At 41.3% G+C, this 25,198-nt stretch overlaps 1 protein-coding gene across 2 annotated transcripts in view; it reads right to left on the reverse strand.

The window, feature by feature from the left end:
• Window positions 1-25,198, reverse strand: part of Lrig1 (leucine rich repeats and immunoglobulin like domains 1) — a 118,463-nt gene that overhangs the window by 58,743 nt on the left and 34,522 nt on the right. For both annotated transcript variants that reach the window (XM_023713341.1, XM_004629482.2), the window contains exons 2-3: window positions 19,989-20,060; window positions 8,792-8,866 (exon numbers count right to left, since the gene is read on the reverse strand). In XM_023713341.1, the coding sequence (XP_023569109.1) occupies window positions 8,792-8,866; window positions 19,989-20,060 (147 nt within the window). The remainder of the gene's footprint in view (window positions 1-8,791; window positions 8,867-19,988; window positions 20,061-25,198) is intronic.

Consider the following 25,198-nt stretch of genomic DNA (forward strand, 5'->3'; position numbering starts at 1 on the left):
ACAGGTCAAAGTCAAGCCAGCCAGCCATTTTCGGATTAGGTACATATGCGCATGAGTCTTTCCCAGTGGTAACTGGATTACAGAAGCCACCTGCAGGAAGTGGGGAGGGGGGAGGAGGAGGAAATGGTCCCAGTTGGAACAGGACTATTGATATGGGCAGGAGCCAGGCACTTTCACACAGGAGACAGTGCAAGGAGAAAGCAGCTCCCTGTTTCCCGCCCTGGAGGGTTTCAGCACTGCCTCTGGAAGGAGAGGCACTTAACCTCCAAGTCCATCCACTGCTTCCCTAGCACTGGGGTTCTGGGACTGTATTTAAAGCTTGCACAGTCATCAAGAAAAATAAGAGGGTGAAGGAGGTGAAGCACCCAACAACAAAAAACTCTCAGCCATACAATTTAAGCTACTGAGTTACCAAAACAGGCAGTGACCTCTATGACCATATTCCAATTCTATGGCAATTCTTCTCTTCAGGTCCCGAGCCCTGCAGCTGGGGCTCCCTTCATCTCTCGGCAAATAACTTGCAGATGTACCTCTCATCTGGCTGGCTAACCAGCCCCACTCTCAAACAAAAGGGGTGGGAAGGAAGAGAAAGAGAAGGAAAATGACAGTCAGGACTGTGTGTGTGCAACTTGGCAGGCTTAGAGGAGGCCACGGTGGTTCCTTTCCCAGGGAAAGATGCACTCTGACAGGGCAAAAGGATGTCTGTGCTATAGAATTCCTGGGAAGTTTTGGGACAAAGTGCTGCTTTCTTTGTACTTAGTGTTTCATTTTCTATTCTGGGCCTCATTGGTGGCATCTAGCATGAGTTGAGGGTGCAGTGCTAAGAACTACAGGTTCTGCTCTGCCTTCTAACAGAAGTTTGCTGGCTTTCATAACAGGCTGCCTATTGACAAAGGAAAAGCAGGGAGGGCAAACTGACTCCCAAACAGAAGTAGGCCTGTCCTTTCAGTATTCCTCTGAATACTCCAAGTTCTCGAACTATTGGCTGAACATCTAGGGTGTTTCATTTAGCGCCTATAAATTACACCCACTTGAGGGTGAGGGAGAGAAAAGAAGCTGCAGAACAAGAATCCTGAGCTGCAATGCTATATTATGTAAGAATCTCCCTAGCCATATGCCCCACTAGGAATACAGGGTCATTAGACAGTACTCAGCATCATGTGACAGCTGCCCCCTACCTATCTTTCTCTGCAGCCACAGTGGTCCTTGAGCACACACATTCCAAGCCACAAGACCTGGACTATTTGTTTTTCTTGGGCTCCATAAGGACATGGGTTGACAACCTTGCAGCAGGCACAGCAGCCTCACAGGTGGAAGCTAGGGACTCCTTAGCTTTCTGTAAACTTCTTTTGCCTATGGACATCCAGGTCTACAGCTTCCCAATGGCAGAAGGGAAAATGGGAAGAGATCTGACATACTGCAATTCATACATACTGACTTTGATTTTTCCAAGGCAAAGGAGAACTGCCCACCCACCTCATGAGGAGAGAGGCAGAGAAGGAGAGACTTAGAGAGGCAGAGGCAGAGAAGGAGAGAGGGAGAGAGGAAGAGAGGCAGAGAAATGAGGAGAGAGAGGGAGGAGGGAGAGAGGAAGAGAGGCAGAGAAAGGAGGAGAGGGAGAGGGGAGAGGAAAGAGGAGAGAGGGGAGGGAAGAAGTGTGTAGTGTGTATAGTTTGTGTGTGTGTGTGTGTGTGTGTGTAGCGTGACTTAAGGGAAACAGAATAAAAAGAATCACAAATACTAACTTGCAACTGGAATAAAGAAGTGTCCCATTCAAATAGTAGGCTTGGAGGCTGGTGAGATAGCTCAGTGGCATAAGCACCTGCCTGGCAAGTATCACGTCCTGAGTTCAATCCCCAGTACAACAAAAAAAGAATTAGGCAAAGATAAAGACTTATCAGATAGTGGAGATGTTAAACTCTGGAATGCATTCTGTAAGTGGAGCTGCCTGTGCCCATACGGGTGACAGGTCTCCCGCCAAGCAAGGGTGTTCATGGGATTCTGTCTCTGCTGGAACTGGTAAAGGTCTTCTGGGAACCTAGAAGACCTTTATTGGTGAACAGCTGTCACCAATAAACACCAAATTAAGCAAAACCAAACTTGTAACGACTGTGGGCTTCCATTCCCTATCTCCGGCCAGGTCTGTTTTGGCCCTGGTACTTGTGCTCAGTGGACCCTACTCCAGAACTTTTCCTAGGCTTGACAGCTTTACCAGGCCTTTGGAGCCCTCTGGTCCCAGACAGACACTTCTCACCACACTGGTGATGGTGTCTAAGTAATTTACTGTCTCCCAAAGCCCAAGCAATTCGGGAAGAACATCAAGACTCCTCCTTAGCTCACAGAAGCCCTCGCAATGATCCTCCAGGAGCCGAATCACTTGACAATGCAGGAACAAAACAAACAATGGTCCCAGTCAGAACAGAAACTGGGCCAACCATCTGTCTCTTCACTGATGGATGCTCCAGTCTGAGATCCTCAGGACTACCTTTGGGGGGGAAGCCATGATCTCCCTAAGGAATGAGAAAAAGTTTTTATCCAGAATAATCATAACAAAATCTGGGCAGACAAGACAGAAAGTGAGTACTTCTCTGAAGTCTCAGAAGGACAGTGCTGCCACTAGGCACCCCCAGTTTATATAACTGCTTCTACTGTATTGTTTCTTAACTACGGCCCTGTTTTCCTTGTACTGTGTAGGAACCAATCACCCATTTTTGGCTGTTCAGGAAATAAAAGACAGGGCCAGCAAGATCACTCAGTAGACTAAGCACCACTTAGCAAGCGCAGGCAGGGACCAGGTTCTAGCCTCAGTACTGCATGCCGTGCTGGCCCCGCTCTCGGGCATGCTGAGCCAGCAACTGAGTCCGGACATGGTAGTACACACCTGTGATCCCAGTTCTACGAATGCTGAAAACAGGAGGATCACTACGAGTCTGATCTACGTAGTGAGACCCTGTACCACATACATTAAAAGAAAAAAAGAAACAAAAGACATCCATTTAAACTTGGACAGGGCCTTTGGAAAATCAGCTTTGCATACAGTATCTTCCTAAAGTGACTGGAGTCACTACTAACTCCGTACATTGATGAAAGTGTGTTACAATGCCAATGAACAGTGAGGTTCAGTTTTACACTGACACCACACAGACTAGCCTTCCTGTAACAATATGACTGCTTCAGGTTCCCAGGTGGAGGAAGCCTTTCCAAAGCGGCATGGAGACCAAAGTATGCATTTTCTAACACCCTTGACTAGTCCTCTTAACCTGACAATCAGTAGATGTTCAGTAGGCAATTCCTCCCAGGAAGGAGTGAAGAACAGCTACTTCCATCTCATTTGTACCCTTAGCTACAATACCTACAGGTTCTACTACATACACCTACACAAAAAAACACCATCATCTGAGATGATCACTCTGTTTTTAAACACAACCACAACTGCACACTTCCAGGGATAAATACCATGTACAAGAGAAAATTTTCATGTGAGCTCTTTCTTGGATCTATAAATGCTGGTCACTTTTCAGAGGACAATATACAGCTAAATGAAGAGGCAGGCAAGAGGCCCAGAGACAGGGAATAAGTATTGCAGCGCCCACATTTGCACACATGGTTTTAGGAATGCCAGCAACAATCTACCAACTCTGTAATTTTGCACGTGCTTCAAGTCTAATTACTGATGGCGTTAGTTCAGGTCTTGAAGCCAGGCGTAATTTTCTGAAGTTGAGTTCTAAATTTCTGTCCCTTGCCTCTAGGCCAGCCCTCTAAGGATTATTCTGCGCAACCCTGAATGGCAGATTGTGGCTTGCTCCCCTCCAAGACTTGCTCTTTAATTACATTTTCATGTGAATTGATCTTGGCACTAACAAGCCTGTAAAGAAGATTGATTTCCTCCCTCTTTTTCTAGAGGTTTGTTAGATATTCTGAGTTAAGTATTCCTATTGATTTTACTTCACCAGCAGATCGATCCAAGGAGAAGGGCTCAGGCTGTGCTGCCTCAGATCTCTCCAACCCCATGGTTCCCTTGCTCTGAGCAGGGTCACAGACAGGACACCACATTGCTTTCCTTCCAGATTTTATTCTCTGGAAGTTACAATAAAGGGTTATTCCATACTTTTTATTTAATCAGTTTTTAGTTAGCCAGGAGGACACAGCAAAATAGAATGGGTAGTTAAAACTTTATCAGAATTTTTTTATTTAAATTACTCTTATTTTAAGTCCTCCAGATATACCCGTTAACATGGGGGGGGAAGGAAGGAAGGGTCAGAGTGAGTGAGGAAGGGAAGGAAGAAAAAGTTTTCAAATAAGCAGTTGTGACAGTGAGGGGAAATGGGAAGTGACTGCTTAAGGGGACAAGGTTTAATTTTGGGGTCATGAAATGCTCCCCTGAGCTCACTGGACCCCTCAGGACCCAGGCCAGGAGGGAATTAGCAGTGATGGTTCACAACATAGAATGAGCTACAAGAAACTGAACTTCATGCTTTAAAATGTAAATCCATATTACATTAATTTGACCTCAATAAAGAAACTGTTCTCCAAAGATTTTTTCAAGATTAGAAATATTTCATTGTGTTTTCAAGCAATATAAGTCTAAGGAAGCATAACAGCAATACTACAAAGTCATAAGTAACTGTGTGCAAATAGTTTTTGTTTAGATTTCCCACCCTAAGAAGACAGAGATTGGGGAGAGCAAGAGCCATGCCATGATAAAGCAAGAAGCCCCAAATGCACACCACCCGGAAGAGAAGCGCAGCAACCGCAAGGGCCGCATGGGAAGGATCTCTGTGTGGACACCGGGCCAAAAGCTCGCTTGATTTTCTAGCAAGCTTCACTCCTAGGAAAAGAATTAAACAATTTTCATTGCAACCAACCTTCTCAATGATAAAAGTACAGTAACACCACAGGAAAACCAGAATTTTTTCTTTAATATAAATGTCACTTATGCATCAGACAAAATTACTGTGCTGTGGGAATCCTAACTTGAATTTTCTGGACTTGAAATTTTTTTTACAATCTCTGATGCACAAATCTATTGGTAGATTCTGCTGCCATTTAACAAAAAGCTGCTTCTTTTTTGGAGAACTATTTATGAAATGAGTTCCTTTACCCCACCCAATCCTATTAAAAGCATTCCATGAGTTTTATGCTTTCTCTTAAGCACAAATGGCTTCAGACCTATCCTCAGAACACAATGTAAATAAATCTGTCCTCTGACAAACACTCTAAGTGAATTAGATTCCTTTAATCAGAAAGTATTAACCAACAGAAATCTTGCTCCATGACTCCAGTTCCCAAAACTCAGAAAGTCACTTTTGAAGCCCTGATATTAAAGCAAGAGCAAAACAAAACCTCTTCCCACGTGGTCTTCCCATGGGCGACAGTCAACAAAGAGAGAACTGGTGCCTAGGAACTCCAGGCACTTAAGCTCAGGAAGGGAAAAGCTCACTGCCAGAGCCCAAGTAAAGAATTACAGGTGTCTTAACTGAAAATCACAAACTAATACTTCTGTTTAAAAATACAACCACCAACAGTGGTTACCAGAACAAAGGGGTAACTATGTCTTTTGTGCCATTATTGTCTCTACTCTCAATTTCTCTGTCACAGAAAGGCTATGAAAGCTGTGAGACTATTTTACCACCTGTTTCAATTCATTCAACAAAAACAAGACAAAACAAAACAAGCAACTTGTCTGATATTACATATGCATGAGACAGAGAAGGATCTACACCTGGTCTCCACATTTCCCTGATGCATCGGCCTGAAAACATGCCCCAAGGAAGTTGTCCTGCCTCCTCTAATGTACCCTCAATAGGTATCTGCTCTCCTTCCTCCATATGTTTCGGTTCTTTTTCTGATTCTCTACCTGCTCAGAAAGGGAAATAAGAATTTGAGGAGATGGCCAAGCATGTTGGTACATGCCTGTAATTCCAGCACTGGGAAGGGTGAGGCAAGAATATCACTGCTGAGTTCAAGGCCAGCCTGAGCTACACTGTATGTTTAGGTCAGCTTGAACTGTATAGTGAGAGCCTGTCTCAGAAAGAAAAAAAATGGGGGAGGACTGTAGTCTATTTAAGCACCATATTTTCAAGGAATGTGTTAGGGTTTTCACAGCACCTTGGGACAGTCACTAGACTATAACTGCAAGGGTTGTAGCAGATACAAAAGGTACCTGCTAAATATTTGCAGAACATGTGATACCTTTTACTTCTAAAGTACTGAAAGGCAGGACACATGAGGAAAACGTTCTTTAAAACTTGAAGTACAACTGCCACATGGATGGTGGCTAGAGATGTTGAGGTCTGTACCTTTCTTCAGGCAGGATGAGAGAGGTAGTCCAAGATACCCATCTGCTGCCTGCTTTATTATTTTCTCTCTCCTCCTTTGCATAGCCCACATGGAAAATACAGAACGGTCTTGCTGCTAAACATCATGCTGCTATACTAACTTTCTGCAGGCCCTGAATTCAAGCATCCAGTCTATGAGCAGGGAACACAGGCACCTCAGAGAAAATGAGGATAAAGATCTTTAGCTCTGTAGTCTCACCAGGGAAGTCACTGAGGAAGTGAGGAGAGCAACACCAGACCAAAGAGGTGGCTGCCAGTGCTAACCTGCATTTTCCAAGTGAATCAAAACAAGGAGGGATTCTTTTTTCTTCTTCTTTTTCTATTGCTTTACATATTTCAGTGCTGTCTAATAGAACAGCAGGAACATGGCCAGACAGCCCCACTACTCATGGTACTGGGGACAAGGAGCAGCAAAGTATTTTTAGTCAAAAGTGCAAGAGACAATTCAAAGTACCACGGGCAAGGGCCCTCCTACGTCTGACACAGGGTGGCACAGAGTCACCCAGCACGCTGCTGCACAACTAGAGGGGAGAGAAGCCATGCTGGACATTTGTATCCAGTCTTACTCCACCTCACTGTTTTGTGAGCAGAAGACCCTTGGGGTGCCGCACCTGCTCTGACAATACAAAGCATTTTCTATGGCTCTGACTTCCTCACCAAAGGAGGACTAGGAGAAAGCCAGCCCCTCTCAGATGGTGGGTGATGCCAGGAATCTTGTCAAATGGAACGCCTGATCAATGTGGCCTGAGATTCTGCATTTTTCACCAGCTTGGAGCTGATATCACACTGCTGATCACTGGCCTGGGGTTTTAGCAGCTAGGAGTCACAAGCACCTTCACGTGCTCTGCTTTATGAACACACAAAGAATTAGCACACCCCTAATTAGCCTCACATCAGGCTAGCTCATTTAATTTAGCTAACAATTAAACCCCTTCCAGATGTTGTACACACAGACCAAGCAAATAAAAAAAAAAAATAGACCTTTGCCTCTCCATCAAGGGCCACAGCTTTTATGCCAGCACTTGCCAAGAACAAGGTCTGATTCACAAGCCCCATGACCCTAAAGGTGAGATCTCACCAAGGCTAAGGAACTAAGCAACAACTAACCACCAGGCAGAAACAGCAGCCATCACACATGAAATACTCACCTGATGTCCCACACGATGCCAAGAGCTCTGGATACATTCCCCTCCCCTGGAGCCCTGTGCTCACTCTCTCCATGTATAAAATAAAGTGGGTAAGAACAAATTTTGTAAATAAGATTAAATCATCTACCCAGGAAACAATAAAAACCAACTCTTAATTCCTAGGTTCTCAAACAGTCTCATCAGGCCTTAAAAAGGGTTAAGTGTTCAGTACCAGTGAACACAGGGACAAGAGCCAGCCAAAACCTGACATTTGCAAGCTGCACTAGCAAGCTTATTGATAGCATCTTCCTGCCAAATCCCTCTACTCAGACTGCTGAGTCCTGGTGTTAAGAAAAAGATGTGACAGGTGAGCAACTAGTAAACCAGCAAAATAAAGATAAAGTCAAAGTATGCAGGGCTAGGGTGGAGACAGGAAATTTAGTGTGAAGAGGGAGGTGCTGTGCTAGGGAAGCTGCCAATAAAATCTCGCGGCAAATCTCACGGCCAGACGCAGGGCTGGGACATCTGGAAAGACCTCTGGCTGAGCTTGAAGCCAACAAATACCTCCACTTCATGGCTGCAGAAACAGGCGGAGGGCAGGTGCCTAATCTCTAGGAAAGACAGGAAGGCACCTTGGAATTTAACCCAAAGACTTCACAATGAGCTATATCTTCTGCTCTTTTTATTTTGACACAGGGTTTCACTAAGTCACCCAAGTTGGGTTAAACTTCTTATCCTCTTGCCTCCTCTTCCAAGAGTGATGTGATCATGGGCATCACCACCACGTCCAGCTTAGGAGAAGTTCTTGACAAAGGAAATGGTAAAGCCCATGGCTTTCCTTCTTTTCTGGCTAAGGTCCAACATAATCTTTTTCTATAGGAATATACAGGTTTTGTTTCACTTTAACACTTGACCATAACAATTAATTTATTTTTATGTTAATTCAGAGCTCTGGAGGGTACTTTATTTTTTACAGTCATAAAAGGGAATTGAGTCACATTTTCAAATTCACTGGCACAAAGAACAGTCAGCCACCTAATAATTCACGCATCTTCATATAATTCCAGTTTATTCATGCAAGTTACTGCTTAACCACTAAGAACAAATAATCTAGTTCTATGCCCCTCTGGGAAATTAAGATATATTTTTCCCCAAATTATAGATGAGGCAGAACATTCAGCTTTTAATTTCATAAACCTCAAAATAGCAAACAAGGCATTCTTTATCAGTGAACACATGAACACAAGTTTTCCTGCCACCAACTGTTGGCAAGATTACACCACAGCCCCACTACACAACTCAGGGTCCCCAGGTAGTACTACTTACAGAGAGAGAGAGATGACATGTGTTGAAGCAGCACCCAGGGATGGTATTACTGTCAACTCATTGTTATTGAGGTACCTATAACAACAAAAAGAAATTAAATCATCTTAGAGCATGAAATCAGTAGTTTGTTCTTTCTTTCTTTCTTTCTTTCTTTCTTTCTTTCTTTCTTTCTTTCTTTCTTTTTTCTTCTTTTTTTGGCAGAACAGGGGATTGAACTCAGGCCCTTGCGCTTTCCAGGAAAGCACTTACTCCACTGAGCCGTCTCCCTGGCCCCTGAAATTAGTAGTTTGAAATCACACACATATTACAAAAGTCAAGGCCCGGTAACATAGCTCAGCAGTCAAAAGCACCTGCTTAGGCAAGCTTAGGCAAGGTCAGGAACTGTAGTAGTTCGATCCCCAGGGCAGGCTGAGCAGGCCAAAAAACAAAGTCAAAAAGCATTGTTGAGTTAGGCACAGTAATATTCCAAAGTTAGATAAAAGATCAAGCACATAAAAGTGCATTTTGAAAGAGATAAATGTCATGTGAGGACATAAACTAATTTTTCACATCCAGAGTAAGAAACTCAGAGAGGAAATGTGTCCTAACTCCTGTGTCTTGTCAAGCCCAGAAATCAGAACTTAGACAAGGAATAGTGAAAAGAGGCCAGTAGGCAAGTCCAGGTCAAATGAGTCCTGAAGACCGCTAACACAATGCTCCTGATGGGCTGATGCAGCGAGGAAAAGATCTGGGGAGCAAAGACTATCCCCTCCCGGTTGTTCTGTGCTCTACCCTGGCCAAAGGGCAACTGACAGACAAAAGCTGGAGACCATTCATTCCCTCATGTGGAGTTTTGAAGGACTTGTGACATGTGGGGCCAACTACATCAATGCCTCATCTGTGAAATAACAAGGGGGCTGGACTCAGAGACTCATGCATTTGAGTTTCCAGCTTCCCTGGACTCAGATCACACCTCTGCATGGTCTTCCAGGAAAACAAATGCACACACACTTCTGCACAGACATTCTAAAAATCCTCTATAGACAAGACATTTCTCTCCAAACTCCCTTCCGACTCAGACACTCTAAATTTGTATTTTCATAGTTAATATCGCTTAATAGAAGGAAAAGCCCACAAACCAAAACAGTCTGCTGGCCTGCCCCCAGAGGTTGGGCAGCCTGATCTCCTTACATAGACATGTATTTCCAAGTCTGGGAAGAGGATCCGAAATCAGACTTGCAATGTGGGTCCAGAGAACCTTAAGAAAGCCAAAGCACAGTGTTCAGGCTTTCTGCCTGCTGATGAGCTGGAAAGACATTGTATTTGAAATGCAAAGTCACGGGGATAAAACTGGGTTATCTTGTTCTCTATTTTTTAAAGAGGTACATCTTAGAACATCTTATTACTGTTTAAAGATAAGGCCACTGAGATGACAGCTGCATTCAGACAACTATACAGCTAGCATTTGCCTGAACAGATTAATCTGGTTGTCTGCTACCTTTTAAATAAATAAATAAGAAAAGAGAGAAATGGAAAGAAAGAAATGGCATGACTAGAATTATTCCATTTGCTTTCTTCAGTGCTGATGCCAGCTAAAGATGAAGCTTGGCGATGACTGGCTATGGGACAGAGCGTGCCTGTTTGTTTCAATAGCTTCATGACTGAAGCATCTGGCAAAGAGAACACAGATCCATATCAGTGTGGCAAATCCTTTCTCCACTTAAGGAGCCCACGTTTGTGTGTTGAAATAGGCATTTAATTACTTTAACAGTCTCTTATCTGACTACCCCCTAAATAGATTGCTTCACCTTTTTATCTCTCCCAACTCTGCTGTGAGCCATTTGCTATCATGGTACTAAAAAGCCTCCATTATCCTTAATCTCAACCACTAAACTACTACAGCACCCTTTTTGTTATTTATAATAAATTATATTAGCACCCTATTATATATTATTATAGTATGTAATAATATACCATATTATTATAGTATAGAAGGGGTCTTCAGGTTTATCAGAACAACTACCTTAAGGTCAGGGTCCTGATGCCAATATGGCAGCCTCTGAAAGAAACTCTTCTTATACCTATTCTAAAACATAGAGGATGGTCATAAGAAAAGCTGGAGATAACTTGCTAATGACTTACTATGTGTTGGACGAGCTCTCAGAGCTCTGTACGGTAAGTTTGACAGTGTATACTAAGTCCCTGACTTGGACATTCACGTTGTAAATTTTCACAGAAATATACTGTGTAAGACTCATTTTGCCAGATGTGAATAAACCCAACTTACAAATGTTCTTCTGGAATGGAATTCATTTGTAAATCAGGGACTTACTGTATTAACTCATCTTCAGACCCTCACGGAAAACACAATGAAAGCACTTCTAAGATAGAAGTTTGTAAATGCACACACAAAAGTGAGAGAGCAACCTCAAATGAATAACCTTAATAAATGCATCTTAAGATCAACTCATCTAAAACTAACAGAAGAAAACACACTATAATGATCAGAATGGAAACTAATAAAATTGATACTGAAGAGACAGCGACTTGGAGATGAGTGAAAAGAGATGGGGAGGGAACGGGGAAATAAAAAGGATCACAATGTGATATATCCAAGTGCCAATTTCCCCAAAATATTTTCTATAGATTTCAAACATACAGTAATAATACAATAAAATGGGGGATGGGGGATAGATCCTAGGAACATGTCCATGGCATCCATGAAGAAAGCAAAACTCAGCTCCCCAGTGCTAAGTGGCTATGGCATAGGGAACGTAGCCCCAACATCTAGGTTCTTAACTACTTCCCTGTATTTCTTTGTAACTATAGTAAAAATTCCACATGTATCATGGAATTCCATCATCACACAACTTCCACTTAGGAATTGGGCTACCATTCTCCTCCAAATTCTCCAAGTGGGTTTTAGCAGCTGGCCTAAAGCCACACAGCCAAGGAGACATAGCCAAAAAAAATGAACAAAGTATGAATTCATATCAGAGAAGAGCAGCAAGCTAACGAGCCAGCAAGCATGGGGCAGGCTGGAAAGCTCATGACCCCTGAGGTACTACTGCAGCTGTGCTCTTGCCTGCTTATGATCTGACATGATTTTTAACCTAAAACAGAGCATAGGCTTCTCCACTAGAGAATTTTGACTGAGGAACCTGGTCTCAAGCCAGCCCTACTGTTCATGTGACAAACAGCTCTACCTAATTTCAGAGAAATAAATGAATAGGGAAAGGGGATATAATAACTTCAAATTTTTACAGAGCTGCTAGAGGTGGAGCATGCAGACAGTGGACCATGGCTAAAAATTAACAGGGCACTGTATGTTTCCACTACTGCACTCCATCAGCAGGCTCAGTTACAAATAGCAAGCTCTAATCCTAAAAGGGCTGCATGATTTACGAAGAGGACAGTTGTAGCCCAAAGAAGAGGGGGGCTGTGTGGCTAGCTTATGTCTAGATCATTTCTACTAAAAAAGAACTGCTGGACTAATGTAAGCCTCTACCACTGCTGGCTTCCTTGCTGTTCACTCTTCCCTGCTGAAAAGAGAATGCGATCCTCAGAAGGCAACAGAGACAAAAACTCACTCCAAAACTCAAAAGGCTTCTTGCCAGTCTGAAATAGAAACTAGTCAAAAATAGCACAGCTGTAGCATTGAGGGGAAAGGCTACTCGGGATATTTAGCAGACTCTTTCATGAATATGGAAACTTCAGGGATTAAGGATGGTGTCTGATGAAATCTTTTCACTATTTACAATTGTACAGCTCTGCACCCCTCATATGATGTCCTCCATCATGCCCTCAACTTACTTCTCCAATACCCTCCAAAGTTTACTTTGACCCTGGGGAACTAAAAATCTTTCTGAAATGTCTGGCTTCTATAAACCTTTTCCTGATGATTCAGACCAAGAAGTGACTAGGATGCAGCAGAGTATGAATCACACATGGTCCAACCCTGGAGCTGGAGGAGGTGTAAGGCAGGTCAGCGGTGCGTGGGCTGCCTGGTCCCAGCACAGAACCTGGAGGTGGGACCTTTCCCCCTCAATCCTTAAGGTTTTCTGAGACTTTCTGGTCCTCTGCTTTCTCCCAAAACTTCCATTTATCTGGCTTTGCTCAAGGATGTATTATATTTAACTGTATAAAAGGACAGTTTACAGTATATTATTATTTTTAGAGTGTATTATTATTATTTACTGTCTTAATCAAATTTGGCTTTATTGAATGATATAAAACCCATCCAAGGAGCAATTTTTCTTGCTGTATTTATTTACTGACCACCTGGTACAGGCATACATTAAAATGCCCAGCAACTGAGGAATGGATCAAAAAGATGAGGGATTTTTATACAATCAAGTGTTACTCAGCCATAAATAAAGATACTTATTTAACGTATCTGGTACAGGCTCTCACTGCACAGGCTCAGACTCATAGTGATCCTCCTGTTTTTAGCCTCCCTAGTGCTGGGCACAGGATGGGATACCAGGGATCGAACCCCAGTTCCTGCACTTGCCTAAGCAGGCACTTAGTCCACTGAGGTATTTCACCAGCCCTTATAAATAAAGATAAATCCAAGGCTTTTATAGGTAAATGGATGCAACTAGAGACCACACTCATAAGTAAAATAAATCAGACCCAAATGTGTAAACATTGTATTATCCCTCTAGTGTAAGAACCTGAAAAAGTAAATAAAATCAGAAAGGTACAATAGAGAATGTGATAGGGAGAGAAACTGCTCAAAGGGAAGGAACAATTGGGATATGACAAAGGAGGAGAAAAAGGAAGATTATATATACACACACACACACACACACACACACACAAATAACTAAGATAATTATATTACTAATTCCTATTGTTTTATTGAAAGGAACACTAAATGCTTAATTTTTAAATCAATTTTGCATGCCTGTATCTGAGAATCTGAACAGCTGCTTTAAAGATAATATGGTATATAACAATTGTTGATTTCTTATCATCTTGTTTTGAAATTCTGCATCATTTTAATGTGCTTTTTAATGCTCTTTAAAATAAAAAAATATATAAGGAATATATAGTTTTTTAAAAAAGTTCATTCTATTCCAGTCCCCTAGTCTGCCTGCTCCTAGAGGACGCTCTTAGTGGCAGCTGTGATAGCGAGCACGTGTTTTGGTTTTACACAAGTTCTTGTAGGTTACAGACTACTGTGGACAGTGTGTCTTGAACATCTTCACAAGTCTTTCAACCAGTTGCAAAGCCACCCTCTACAAGTATGAATGATAAGAAAGAACCATTTTATTTATTAATTCTTTTCGCCAACCCACTATTGGTAGATAAAATGGATCTTTTGGTTGCTTCCATCTACAGAGCTGCAATTAATAAAACTCAAGATTGATGTTGGAACTTTGATTCACTTTGATTCTAAGAGGAAAAAAGCTATCAGTAGTAGGAATACAAGTGCTAGAGATCCACTTAATAACTAATACTATGCTTTAGAGGTACTAAAAATAGCACATATGAAATAATTGCTTTGGCAAGACTTTTGGCAATATGATTTTTATACTAGATGGCAAAAATTTTAGTATAATGACATATAGTCCTCTTATGGTATTCATGGGATCTGGCTCTGAGAACCCCTATTCAGCGGCATAAGCACCTGCCTGACAGGCACAAGGTCCTGAGTTCAATCCCTGGTACCAAAAAACAAAAACAAAAACAAAGAAAACACCTATGCACATCTTCCTATATACCTTAAATAAATTCTAGATTATTCAGAATATCTAATATAATGTAAATGTTATGTAAATAGATGCCCTGTACCACTTGGGGAATAAGGACAAGAAAAAACAAATCTGTGCTTATATTCATTGCAGATAAAATATTTTCAAGTATTTTCAATCTGATGTTGGTGAATCTATGGATATTAACTAAATCCATGGATATGGAGGCTGACTATTTTAAATTAACATTGGTATACAATAATCAGGGTGAACATTAACTATATGTCAGACTCTATCACAAGCCTGAATGCATGTCACCTGTTTCAAATAGATACATGTGATCACTCTACTTCACAACTGGGCACAGTCACAGAGTAGCACAGTATAACTTTTTTTTGGGGGGGCGTATAGCTTAGATTATCAAATGACAGACCTGATTCTTTAGTCATAATCTCACCTCTTACTAATCAAATGACCTTCAGCATGCCACTGAACCTTCCTATGCCTTAGTTTCTTCTTTCAAAAAAATGTAAATGTCAGACACCAACTTCACAGTTTTGCAGGGATACAACTGAAATGATTAAACCTTATTTTAGGGTAGGGAGAGATACATGTGAAACCTGAGGCTCAAAACAATAATCATTATCTCACCCTTCCCTCAAACACAACCATACTACTATCAAATGTATGTACACGGGTGGGGCAGAGGCCTGAAATGGAGTAGAATAAACTATACCCCAGAGGTTGGGCATACGCAAGATGCCCTCACTGTCTTCAGGAACACTCTAAATCAGTGGCCTGGCAAGTGCACACAGCACCCGTGGCAAGCACACACGGCCCAGGCAGCAGTAATGTGATCTGTGCACCAGTGCTGCAAAGGACGGTATAAATAGCCCTCTTATTATAGAGGAGCCTTGGTGACCAGGACCCTGCCCTCCCTGGTGGGCTTTCCTTAGAGCTATGGGCAGCGGAGATCGTGTGGCTTGGAAGCAGCTGCACAAGTGTCCCCACGTCCTCTAGGGGCCTCCAAAGGGCTCACCTTTCTTTTTAACCAGCCTACAATGTTATGCGGTTCTTCGGCCTCCAAAATTAAACCACTGTTAAGCTACCACAGGATCCTCTGCCAGCCTGGGGCTCTGCAAACTGCAGGGTTAGGAAACAGGCTGCTCCCAAGAAACACTTGGGCCCCATTAATTCTGAAGTAAAGGTGCCAGCTATTTTTCCCTTTTCTTTCATGTCTTCCACACATCCTCACCACTCACTCCTGATACCTTTGTCTCCACAGTAAGTGAGAATTTACTTAGGAAAAGGAGAGCCCCCAAATTTCTATCAGTGAGAAGTTTTGATGTTTTGGACACCAAGAATTTATCTGACCATCAACAGGACAGGGAGTGACATTAGGAACAGAAGGCACTCACAGGGTAAGAGGTTCAATCTGTCTGACATTTATAATAAACCAATGCACCGAGCTCAGGGGACACACAGCCCCCAAAACAGCAAGAGAATGAGGTAATATCTAGTGAGTCTTTCCCACAGCCAAGGCGCTGTGCATTATTTTCAATTTCTAACCCCAGTAATATTGGAGTTAGAATATTATTTTCAATTTCTAACCCCAGTGACATTGATTATACCAATGTCATGGAAGAGGAAAAGGAAATACTAGGGAAGCTAGGTCACTTGTTCAGGGACAAGAAGCCAGAACCAGAACTTACAAGGAGAGAACCAGAACTCAGGTCCACTCCTGCTTGTTACCAAAATGAGTATTTTCTCCCACTGCACTGCACTGTACCTGGAAGATATAATTTCTGCTTCCATACTCCGGAAGGCCATGGTGCCACACAGCATAGGAGTTTGGGAACAGGCCCCATTCTATCATTTACTATCTCTGGGACTGAACTCATAAGAATCATGGAGGAGAAGGAGCCTATATAACAGAAGTCAAGGGAGCAAAACCAGATGACAACTGAAAGCCTGTCTGAACAGAGGAACAAGAGAACTAAGACCACCTCAGAAAATGCTTTTCAGAACATCTACTGCATCTAGACTAGGGGACAAAGGACATGTTAACATTAATATTTTTTTAAAATATCAAAGTGAATGCAAAGCCAGGCATGGTGGCAAATACCTCTAATACCAGTACTCAGAAAGCTGAGAGAGGAGGAGTGCCAAAAGTTCAAGGCTGGCCGGGGTTACAAAGTGCATTCAAGGCCAGTCCGCACTGCACAGTAAAACCCTGTCTTAGAAAGACAAAAAGACAAAATAATAATAATAATAATAATAATATAAAATAAAAAAGAATGTAAACCAAGATGCATGAAAAACAAAATATCAAAAGCTTATATCCAAAAAGCAGTCAGGCTCAGGTTGCTGTGGTTCGATCCCCACAACTCCAGCCAGCCAAACCTGCCCTGAAGGCATTCGGAGCAAAAAAAGAAAAAAAAAGCTAATATCCAGACAGTATTAGCTATAATACTATATCAAGACATTCTAGAATCAGAAGGAAAAATCAGTAATAATGATCCTCTCTTGACTTATCTTTGCATTCATTTTGGTTTTTCTTAAATATTGTACCCAAATACCTATTATCTTGATTACTGAATTTTTGTTTTCATAATTTCTGCTCCTGAGTTGAAGGCCTCACTTATCTGCCACCGCATCTGTGTGTCCCACTTGATCTTGCACCTCTAGCACCCAGAACAGTACCTGCTACTGAAGTTTGAACAAAAGCTCAAATGATGCCAGAAGAAATGCCCTATTTTAATTCTGGGCAAGTCTGAAACAAAACACTAAGCTCTGCCACCTACACAAAAGTATGAGTATACTGTAACCACAAGGCTCAAAGACTCAGATCAAGAGAAACCACTGGTTCATGAATCTAACTGGCTCCTTTCACAACAGACTCATCACCTTGGATATGATGGGAAGAAGTATGTTCCCCTGGAATTCATGTGATGAAGCTTGATCCTCCAGTATCAGACAGGAACTTTTATTTTATTTATTTATTTTTTTTTTTTTAAATTTTATTTATTTATGTGCGTGTGTGTGTGTGCGTGTCTGTGTCCAGCTCAGCCCACCAGGGGGCGGGGCTGGCTGGCATGTGGTGCTGGGGGATTGAACCGTGGTCCCTGTGCTTTGCTAAGCTTGTTCTAAGTAGGTGCTTTAGACCACTGAGCCATCTCACCAGCCCCAGACAGGAACTTTTAAAGAGGTGACTAAGTGAAATCATAGGGACAGACCCTCAATCAACTGGTATCTTTATAAAAGGAAGTAAGAATTCAAGAATTGACTCCAGGAATTCAGTACACAGAAAAAAAACACATAAGGACATAGCAAGAGGCAACCAACAGCAAGCCAAGGAGAGGAACCTCAAGAGAAAGCAACCTTAAGGACACACTGATGTAGGATGTCCCACCTCAGGAACTGTGAGAAATAAGTTTCTGCTGTTGAAGCCCTGCAGTGTGTGGTATTTTTATGTTTGAAGCCTTGGCAAACTAACACAATAACTTCCTTCAAGTCTCCCCCAGCTTCCTGACCCTGTGGGAAAATGTGGTCCTGGATAAAGAACTTCCAAGGCAGGGGCGAGCCAAATAGCTCAGTGGATTAAAGCACCTGCAAGCGGGTGCAGGGGCCTGGAGTTCAGTCCCCAGGCCTGCCATGCTAGCCCCACCCCCGGGACACACTAAGACAGCAATTGAGACTGGGCGTACCTGTTAATCCCAGCACTTGGGAGGTTGTAAACAGGAGAATCACTATAAGCCTGATCTAGCAGTGAGACCCTGAACACCTTGTAGACTCTTCCCTAAAATACAGAAAAAAAAAAAAAAAAAGAACTTCCAATGCCCCTTAAAAGCCATGTACCACTAGATCTGAACATGGACATCATAAATGCCCATTTGAAAAATTTGGAGGTGGGGGAAACAAATAGATATTTTTGCAAATCGTACCAGCTGATGAAAAAAATTTTATCTATGCCATCAATAATAGAATCAAATAAGCAACTTTTATCAATTACTTATAATAAAAATATGTAAAAAATTTACCTAACAATCTCTAAAAATACCCAGTAGTAGCACTGAATAAATCATTTATACAAGTTGATGTGCAGTAGTTTTAGATAAAAATTAAAGTAGGTTACTCAAAATTTTTACATGAGGAAGTATTCTAAAATATAACACTGAGTAGGTAAAACAGATACAAGAACATCATGTACAATTTATCTTAAAATTATGTGTACAGGTATATATTTTTCACTACCTGTTCACACCTTTATGTGCGGATGATCCTACTGGTGATTTTCATTAATACTCAAACATTTCTGTAATTGTCAATTTTTCTGCAGTATGTATGACTGAGATGAAACCTCTTGTATAGTCCCTATGGGGTGACATTCTTGATGATACTAAATCCTTTTCAAAAGCAGAAGCCTTTGTATTAAGAAGATACAAAGGCTTGATGCTAAAGAATACTGCAAAAAGCAGCAGTCCTTTCAGTGTTTACAGGTATGATGCTGGATTCTTGGAGGTGGAGAGGAAAAGGTGAGCTTCTGCTGTTCACGCTAGATGCTATGCCTGATTCCTGAGAAATAGAAGGATGGGCTGGCACCATGTGTCATTGCTGAGTACTGCTCCACATCCCCTGGGACAACAGAAAGTCCCATTCCAGGTGTGTCATCCCTGTTAGTTCCCAAGAAGGGGACTCTAATGTACATCTGAGCAGAAGCTGTGACTTCCAGTCACTATGCCTACTGGATTGTAACACACCCTTCACGGGCTGCACAACAAAAGTACAGTGTCCACCTCTTATCGATGAGGAGATACATTCCAAGACCTCTAGTAGATACCTGAAACCACACACAGTACCAAACCCTACACATACTATGTCTTCCCATACATATGATAAAATTTAATTATAAACCAGGCATAGTAAAATATTAACAATAATTGTAAAACAGAAAAATTATAATAACATGCTATAATAAAAGTTATGTGAATGTAATTTTTCTTTCATTCAGAATTGCCAACTGTACCTCCATTCTTTTACCTGGACCCATACAGTTTGTCTTTGGCATATCCAAATTGTCAGCAACACTGTCTTTGTGCTTAGGAGTGATCAATAAGTAAAATCTGGATTGTCTGAATACTGTGATATCATGACAGTTCATCTGATAATCAAGATGGCCAAGAAGTGGCTAAGAGGTAGCACATACATTACTAGGCAAATGATTATTTCACAACCTAGGCTTAACAGTGGAATTATGCTACTCATAAATGTACAGTTGAAAATATGAATCATTTCTTTCTGGGATTTTCTATTTAGTATTTCAAAACTGTGATTGCCCAAAATTAACTAAAACTGAGACAATTGTGTATCATTTATCACAGATGACCTACATACAAATGTCCTTCCCACAGCTTAGACTACCCATTTAGATGAGTGAGAATGCTGCAAAAAGAAAAGATTCTCCCCAGGAGCTCTCCATCACCCTATCCCATGGCCCAGAGGTTCGGGGAAGCACTCACACTTCCTGTAGATTTGGCAAGTCCTCAAAACCAGCAGGATCAATCTCAGAAAGTTTGTTGTAACTCAGATTCCTGGCAGAGGGAAAGGGAAAACAAAACAACAAAAACAGAATCAATACTTGGCAACACATTCAAAATAAAGCTTGCCCCCTCCCCCATCCAAGCCCTCTCCTTCATAATTTCCCGTTGCATGCACTGTTATAAGTAACATTATTGATACTGATATTTACAAATAATATACATCCCCTCCCCACTAGCACCCATAAGCAAACACTCAAACCAAGGCTACGAAAACCCAAATCACCTGAAGTTGGTAAACTCAAATGGATTCCAATTAATAGCATTTTACTATCTACCAAGTTCTAAAGAAATCTTAAAATGAATTAGTCCTTGTTTTAAAGGGAATTAGTGACCTGGTCCAAACTCTGTACGTATATATCAAATCCAAGGCTCTTCTTAATTAATCTTTTTTAAAGCACTGACATTAAGACAGAAAAGAGACCATTGTCCTTCATTGTCTAAACCAGTGGTTCTCATCCAGGAATGATTCTGTCACCCAGGTGACATGTGGCATTGTCTAGAGGCAATTTTGGTTGTTGAGACTGAAGTGTCTGGTAAGTAAAAGCCAAGGATGCTGTTAAACATCCTAGCATGCACATGCATACATTTCCCCACAACAGGGTTAACAGCCAGCTCTAAATGTCACTATCCTCTAGAGACAGAGAAATCCTGGTCTAACAAGAACCTAAGACCAAATACTGCTTTGATGCACAAGCTTGTGTGACAACTTAAACCAAAAAAAAAAAAAAAAAAGGACACTATAAGATTCAAGATCTTGAGATTTTTTTCTGAACAAAGCATTCCTATCATCAATTGACAAATATTGGGAATGACAGTCACAGGAGAAGGGAGAGAGTTGTCTGAAACTTACGTTGGTATTAATTGCAGGCAGGGAAAATTTCATGTAATCAACTTTCTCAAAATGTTACAATCTGACTATTTGCTCAGAATGACACTTCTCTCACCTTCATGATACCCAGCTACAGGCTGACAGGCAAGCCTGGTAAAGTTCTATCAACTGAGCCTCTCTGCTCACAGCCTCAACCCAGATCAGCTTAATCTTTCAAAAACAGAAGTCACAGGAAGTGATCCAAAGGTGACATAATTTCTTGCACCATGGCTATTAATTCTATTGATATTACTGCCAATTAACCACTACTAATCAAGAGTCTAACGTCTAACTCTTAAAGCATCACATAAGTGGCAACTATCTTTTAAACTTTCTCCAGAGACATGTATTTCAAACAATACTAACCTACAAGCTGATAGCCATGTTACTGTGAACTCAAAGACATTCATCTAAATAAAAAGTCAAGATGTGCTTGAAGCTAATAGCACATCTGTGTTCATGGCACGGCCTGAACTAAAAGCAATTTGTCTGCAGATTAAGTTACGATAAAGATTGAAGGTGGTAATTTTTTAAACCACATACTAAAGTCAAGTATGAACTTGCCTGTGCTTAGGGGTATTTATTAATGGGCAAGCAGAAATCAACAGGTTAGACCTGGGAAAGAAAATTCACAGGTTGAAAGAATTCCTCACACCAGCAAAAAAGACTAGACAAAGATTTTCTTCTATTTTGAGCAAATTATCATAAAAGTGGAGTAGATGGATACTGATTCTGCCATAAAGCTACTGTGAGCTATGAGACTGTAACTTGAATAATCACAGGGATTGGGACTGGTTGAGCTGGAAGTGACATTAGAGAAACCCTTGAAAGCAAGAAGGTCAAGCACAGCAATAACTGATTGAGGCTAACGCTGAGGTGCCTTGCTGCTCACCTAGAATAGCATTTGTTCCCTGGTTCCAGAAACACGGGCAACACAATCTCCCTAGTTTTCCAGAGAGACTCAAAGTCTGAATTCTTATGGGAAATCTTTTCAACTCTTAAAAAAAAAGTCAAAAGGTAACCCAAGATGAGCCAAACAAAATCTGTCTGCCAGCCACAGCTGGCTTAAGGATGGCCAGTTTTTGCTCCAATCTGGGCTAGTGGCTCTTGAAGCTGTTTGTTCAAAATGATGGGCTGATTTCTGGCTACATACCAGCCAGGGTGGAGCTGGGCCTTACTAGATCTTTCGCAATTAGCTGATTGTCTGTTCTGCACCATTTGAAATGAAATCACTCCCCCCACCCTCTGCCTGCGACCATTTTCCTCAGCAACTTAGAATAAAACCATCTGAAGCCACAAAACCCTCTGGTTTGTTTTTCCCTTACAGAGCAGATAGCTTTATCTATTATTCAGGAGATGCTGTATAAATTCTGTTTTTTGGATCATGATATTTTAGAAAAGGGTCTTCCCTACAGTAGGATTACTCAGAAGCTAAATGACACAGGGCTTAATACAAAAGCCACCCTCTTGTTGGGTCAATTAAAAATCAGTTGAGTTTTTTTGAGTTTCAGTGAACTAGAAAAGACAACTATCAACACACAGTGTTAGAAGACTGCCTAGAAAGGATATCTCCTCTCAGGGCACCTACCTATAAGCAAAACAGAGAGAAGACAGTGTGGGATCATATCCCTTAAAATAGTTTCTGTGGAGCTGCTTTGAAGTCTGAGAAGTGGTACTGAAACCCAGAACAGGCTGCCAAACCTCAAATGCTTTATCAGGAAATGAGGAAAATAATTTACTATATTCTCTCTGGTACATTAAAAGAGTAAAATCCTCACAGTCACTTCCTCATTGGCCCATTTCAAGGAGATAACTCTCAGTATAATTTTTAAAAATATATTGTGGCAAAATGTATGCAACATAAAAGCTATCATTTTAACCATCTTTAAGTGTACTGTTCAGTGGCATTACATACATTCATACATTCATATGGTTATGTGGCCATCACCACTGCCTACATCAAGAACTTTCTTCACATTCTGAACTTTCTCAACATTCTGAACTCAAAACTGTACCATAAAACACCAACTCCCCAGTTTTGATGTCCCAATCTCAGGCAACCACCATTCTACTTCTGTCTCTATGAATCCAACTAATCTAGGGGCTTCACCCAAATGGAATCATAAGATATTTGTCTTTCTGTGTTTGGCTTATTTCACTTAACACAATGCCTTCAAGATTCACCCTTGTTGTTGTATGTATTAAATTTCACATCTATTAAAAGTTAACATTCCTTTGCATGTACATCCTAAATTTGTCTACCTATTATTCATTTGTTGACAGGCATCTGGGTTGTTTCTACCTTTAGCTACCATGAATAAGGCTACATTTTACCATTTAAAAAATAATTAACGTTTTCTTTTAACCTTTTGGCTGTTACATTTATTGACTGCTTACACCTCAATTATTAAAGGAAATAAACTTAATCAGCCCAAGAGCTCAGCAAAAAGGGGTATGAGTTCTCATTTCTCATTCTTAGAACAATCAAAGGGTTAATTGGTAAAAAAAAAAAAAATCTCCACTTATGCCCTTCTTCCAGGTGGCAGCTAACATGAACACTCATCTAAAGCATCTCACTTATTTCGAGGAACATGATCACCCATTCTCAAGCCTGACATCTGAATGGGTCTTCAGTTGAAGGTTTCAGCTTCTCCTGTCAAAACAATTCATCTGTCAGCAGGACAGATGCTGTCAAAAACATTTCTGCACCTTTCAGTAGCAAGGAGCTGGGCAGAAAAGAAACCTTAGGGAATTTAGTTCCTGCCAATTGCAGCTTTCATTAAACATTTTGTCAGCCATTGTCATAACACAAATTTTCTCTCTTCTTGCACAAAGGGCAGACAGATCTTCAAACAATTGAGCCCAGCCATAGATATTCTCTGGGATAATCTGCTGAAAGATGACCATGCAGCCCACCATTTGCAGAACACACAGCAGGCACTTCTGCAGAGAATAGCTCAAGTTTTATTCAGACACAGCTGAAGAGCAAGCTGTCTAACAGGGCCTGACAATGATCTGCTCACTTAAGCATCTTTCCTGAGAAGACATCTGCACCAAAGCCCACAGAATCTGAAGACCTGATGTCTGTCAATACCTGAGAATTCCACATTACTATATAAACCTAGCCAATTTCTTGATCACACTAGCCATATTTCCAGTGTTCAACAGACACACATGACATGTGGCTACTAGGCTACATGGTACAAATGTGGTATAGAAAGAACATCCTGGGGGCTGGGGAAGTTGCTTGGTGGTCTAAGGGCCTGCCTGGCAAGTGCAAGGACCTGGGTTGGGCCCCTACATCATGCTGCCCCCGCACCATGCAGGTCCTGTAATCCCAATACTGGGGAGGCTGAGACAAGAGGATCAGTGGCATAAATGCCTACCTGGAAAGCACAAGAATCCAAATTCAATTCCCAATACCAACAAAAAAAGCATCCTTATCATCACTGTGCTAGATCTAAATCATGAGGTTATCGAAAAATACTTCTAATTTATGAGAATATCAATAAATAGTTCAAGCAAAATGGTACCTTCAGAAGAAATGTGGATTTTAAAAGTAAATCTCTAGGGTCTTGAGTATAGCTCAGTAGTACAGAACCTACCTAACAGGCATGACGCCCTAGGTTTGGTTCCTAGCAATGAAAATAATAACAAAGGTAATAATAAAAATAAATCTCAAGTCTCCTAATAACTTAAGACTTTGTTGGAAAATGTAGCAAGGGGTATGCACTGTTATTAACCCAAGTTCTCTAAGCACACAAAGTTCTTAATTATCCCAGGGATAAGATTTTTGAAAGCTCCGGTCCCTAGGAAGACATCCCTAATAAAACTGCCCTCAAAGTATAACTCCATAGGCTTAATTGGTAGTTACACAACTGACCAGCACCTTCCTGGATTATAGCCTGAACCACATATTACAAACTTGGCAAATGTTCTTCAAAGCTGGTGAACAATAACTCATTGACTTATTGGAAGCTGAGGGACAAAAAGTCCCATTAGCTTTTGCCTAAGTGATGGTGAGGAAATAACCCCACTTCATTAGACACCACAATCACTAGCAATTCATCCTCAAAAGCAAGTACTGCTCATAGACTACTGCCTCTGCAGGCCGAACCTCTGTGAAGACCACTAAAATTAATGGAAGGAACAGATCCTAAATCTGTGACAAGAACTTCCTGAGGGGTGCGGTTTTCTTATTCAGTTTGATTTCCATCCTACTCCATTACTCAATGCTTGCTGGATTCCTGAACATTATAGC

Source organism: Octodon degus, unplaced genomic scaffold (assembly GCF_000260255.1).
Source record: "Octodon degus isolate 3935 unplaced genomic scaffold, OctDeg1.0 scaffold00030, whole genome shotgun sequence".
NCBI lineage: Eukaryota > Metazoa > Chordata > Mammalia > Rodentia > Octodontidae > Octodon > Octodon degus.